We start from the raw sequence: 3,117 nt of genomic DNA on the forward strand, positions 1-3,117 counted from the left end.
TGTCCAGAGGGAAGTTCCCAGTTCCTCATGCAATTTGGTTGTGAATGCCTTGTCTATTAGCCTAGAAAAGGGGCAGAACAGTTTTTTATTTTTTAACATTCAGCTCATTTTGACTTCAATGGGGGTTGATTCGGCACCCAAACTTTACTCATGTTCATTGAACCCTGCTGAACCCAACACAGGTGTGATGGCTTATCACTTTTGGCCACAAAGGCCCCTTTCAGTTGGGCGCCTCCCTTTTGTGGAATCCACTTGCTCAGCTTGGGATTGCTCCACTGATCCCCACTAAAGCAGATGACAGGTCCCTCTTCCCTCACTGTGTAGAGCGGAGATGAACACAGTCCCGCTCTCCTCTACGGGGAAATTGGGTGAAAATGGGCCGCCAATCCATTTACATCCAATCCATCAAGAAGGATGGTAAATAGGACCACCATTCATCTGGATTTTGCAGGCAGAATTGGAGTGAATAGCGGCGGATGTCAGCAGACATGTGTCCATTGACATCCGCCGCTCCATAGGGGAGAGTGCAAGATCTGATCAGGTCTGCCTGACAGGTGAACCTAATCAGACAGTCCATGTGAAATGGGCCCAATGGACTGCTTGAGACAAATTGCTGGTGACTGATAGAAAGTGAATAATTGGATGACATTTTTTGCCAGAAAACTATTCCTTGCAAACTTTTGGTTTTTAGGAATTATATCAATTTTAGATCTTTATTTGAAGTAGAGCAACATTACAATGCTAAAGATATCTTGTATAAAGTATAAATGAAAAATAAAATCACCATTCACCCTTGCTTAATAATGATTGTACAACATATCCCACTATTTTTTTCTCCGTGATGATTATTACAAATTATTTAAAAGTCTAATTGGATTTTCATAATATTTGGTAAAACTTCCCATGTAAGACAAGCCAGCCTGATTCCGCTTGCAAAATGTTCTTAAGACTTACACTGACATGTAAGATTTCATATTACATATTATTTTTGCACTTGTCTGTTCTTTCAGCACAAGCTTCTAATGCACCTTTCCTCCAAAGATCTATGGACCATTTGAGTCTTCTTAGGATACCCATAGATAAAACTCTTGTTGCCTAATTATGACAACATTTTCTATTGTTAGCAGAAAAATACCTACTTCTAAATTTCAGAAATGCTAATTTAACATTGTTATTTCTAAGAGTGTAAATTGCTGGATTTAACATTGGAGTTAAAATGCAATAAAATATGGTAATCAGTTTGTCTGTTCCAGGTTTCATGCTTGACTTTGGAATCATATAGTCAGTTATAGCTGAACCATAAAATATTGTCACAACTATAATATGAGATCCACACGTAGAAAAGGCTTTCTTTCGTCCATTGGATGATGCAATTTTTAGGATACTTAAAATTATTTGAATATAGGAAACTGCAATAAATATGACAGGAGTAATTAGAATAATCACGCCAGATGCAAAAACAAAAAGTTCAAGGAAAATAGTGTTTTCACATGCCAGAGATAAGATTTCTGGTATATTACACAGAAAATTATTTATTTTATTATTCCCACAAAGATCTACTTTGAATGTAAGGATCACATGTGTAATAGGAATAAGGAATCCAAATGACCATAAAGTAGAAACTGTTCTGACACAGACCTTCTTACTCATAATGGTAGTGTAGTGTAATGGATAACATATAGCTACAAAACGATCATACGCCATTATGGCTAGTAGAATACACTCAGTTAGCCCTAAGCAGACATGTATGTATAGTTGCATTGCACATTCTGCATAAGTGATTATTTTCTTTACTGACACCAAATCTCTCAGTATCCTTGGTACTGTTGTAGTTGAATAACAGAGATCCAGAAAAGAGAGGTTTGAAAGAAAGAAATACATAGGTGTATGCAGATTGGTGTCTCTTACAATCAGAACAATGGTAAAAAAATTTCCAAACAAAAGGATCATATACACAAACAAAAAGATAAGAAAAAGTAAAATGTGAAGCTGCGGCTCACTAGAAAATCCAAGAAGAATAAATTTCCCAACCAATGTGTCATTTCTTGAAAGCATCCTTTAAAATATAATAAAGAGATATATAATTTAAGATCCGATAAATACTTTTTTGGGTATGTAAAAATTTTTTTATAATGGTTGTTCAAAAATATGTTTTATGGTTTGTACATCTATCACTGCCATGTCTGTCACGCTGAAAAAAACTTTCTTCACTTGCAGCTAGGACTGTTTCCTAAAAGAAACTGACAAGAGAACACTGACTGGTTTAATGGGATAACAGACAGGAAGGCAGTTTACCAATCATGAATACACCCGGGGCTTTTTTTCTCAGCGAATAGGTACAGGAACTACCCACTTCTGAGCCACCTCTTGCCTCTACCCCCTACCCACCTCAGAACACCGCTCAATGGTTCCACCCCCTACTCACCCCCCAGTAATGCCCCTTTTAGAAAATACAGAACCAAATATAATTTTGTGGTGCTAAGTAATTTGTATATCATTTGTTGATAACAAGAAAGGCAGTTAAATAGATCCCCTGTAGCAACAATGAACACCCACAGCAGCAACAGATCCCCCCAGCAGCAATAGACTCCCAACAGCCAGCATCAATAGACCCTCCAGCAGTCAGCAACAAAAGACCCCTCCCTTAACAGTAGATACTTTCCAGGAAGGATTGTCCCACAGCAACATAAGATAGATCCCCTCCAGCAACAATAGATTCCCTAGCAGCCAGCATCAATAAACCCTCCACATTCCAGAACCCTTTGCAATTAAATACATTCAGTGCTGGAGGTGCCAGAACTGCTTTTCCCCCGCATTCCCACTGAAAAAAAGCCCTGAATACACCAGACACAAAGCTTGGATAATAACTGGCCATGGCCATTTATTGTTGGGTTAAAATAAAATATATTTAATAATAAAACTTTATTTTCAATAAAAGACAACACTAAAAACAGCTTAGCCACCATGGCTCAAGCTGTATCTTAAATAATTCAATATTTAAACTTCCCAAAATTACTCAAATTCAACTTTAAAATACTTATAGACCCAGTCATTAAAACTCAGGCCAACTGGCACAGTACATCAGCTGTCCCCCTTGATTTCAACGTGATCGTACCA

At 37.6% G+C, this 3,117-nt stretch overlaps 1 protein-coding gene across 1 annotated transcript; it reads right to left on the reverse strand.

The window, feature by feature from the left end:
• Nucleotides 1–717: 717 nt before the first annotated feature.
• LOC143925450 (olfactory receptor 5V1-like) lies at nt 718–2,240 on the reverse strand. Its single transcript, XM_077449986.1, has one exon. It carries the CDS (start codon nt 2,053–2,055, stop codon nt 1,096–1,098), a length of 960 nt encoding a protein of 319 aa, XP_077306112.1. The 5' UTR covers nt 2,056–2,240; the 3' UTR covers nt 718–1,095.
• Nucleotides 2,241–3,117: the final 877 nt, after the last annotated feature.

This window comes from Lithobates pipiens, unplaced genomic scaffold (assembly GCF_037356315.1).
Source record: "Lithobates pipiens isolate NorthernLeopardFrog02 unplaced genomic scaffold, aLitPip1_a1.2 Scaffold_22, whole genome shotgun sequence".
Taxonomy (NCBI): domain Eukaryota; kingdom Metazoa; phylum Chordata; class Amphibia; order Anura; family Ranidae; genus Lithobates; species Lithobates pipiens.

Bases quoted from the DNA above. Each gene is read 5' to 3' on its own strand.
- LOC143925450 (XM_077449986.1), bottom strand. From the start codon at position 2,055: ATGCTTTCAAGAAATGACACATTGGTTGGGAAATTTATTCTTCTTGGA.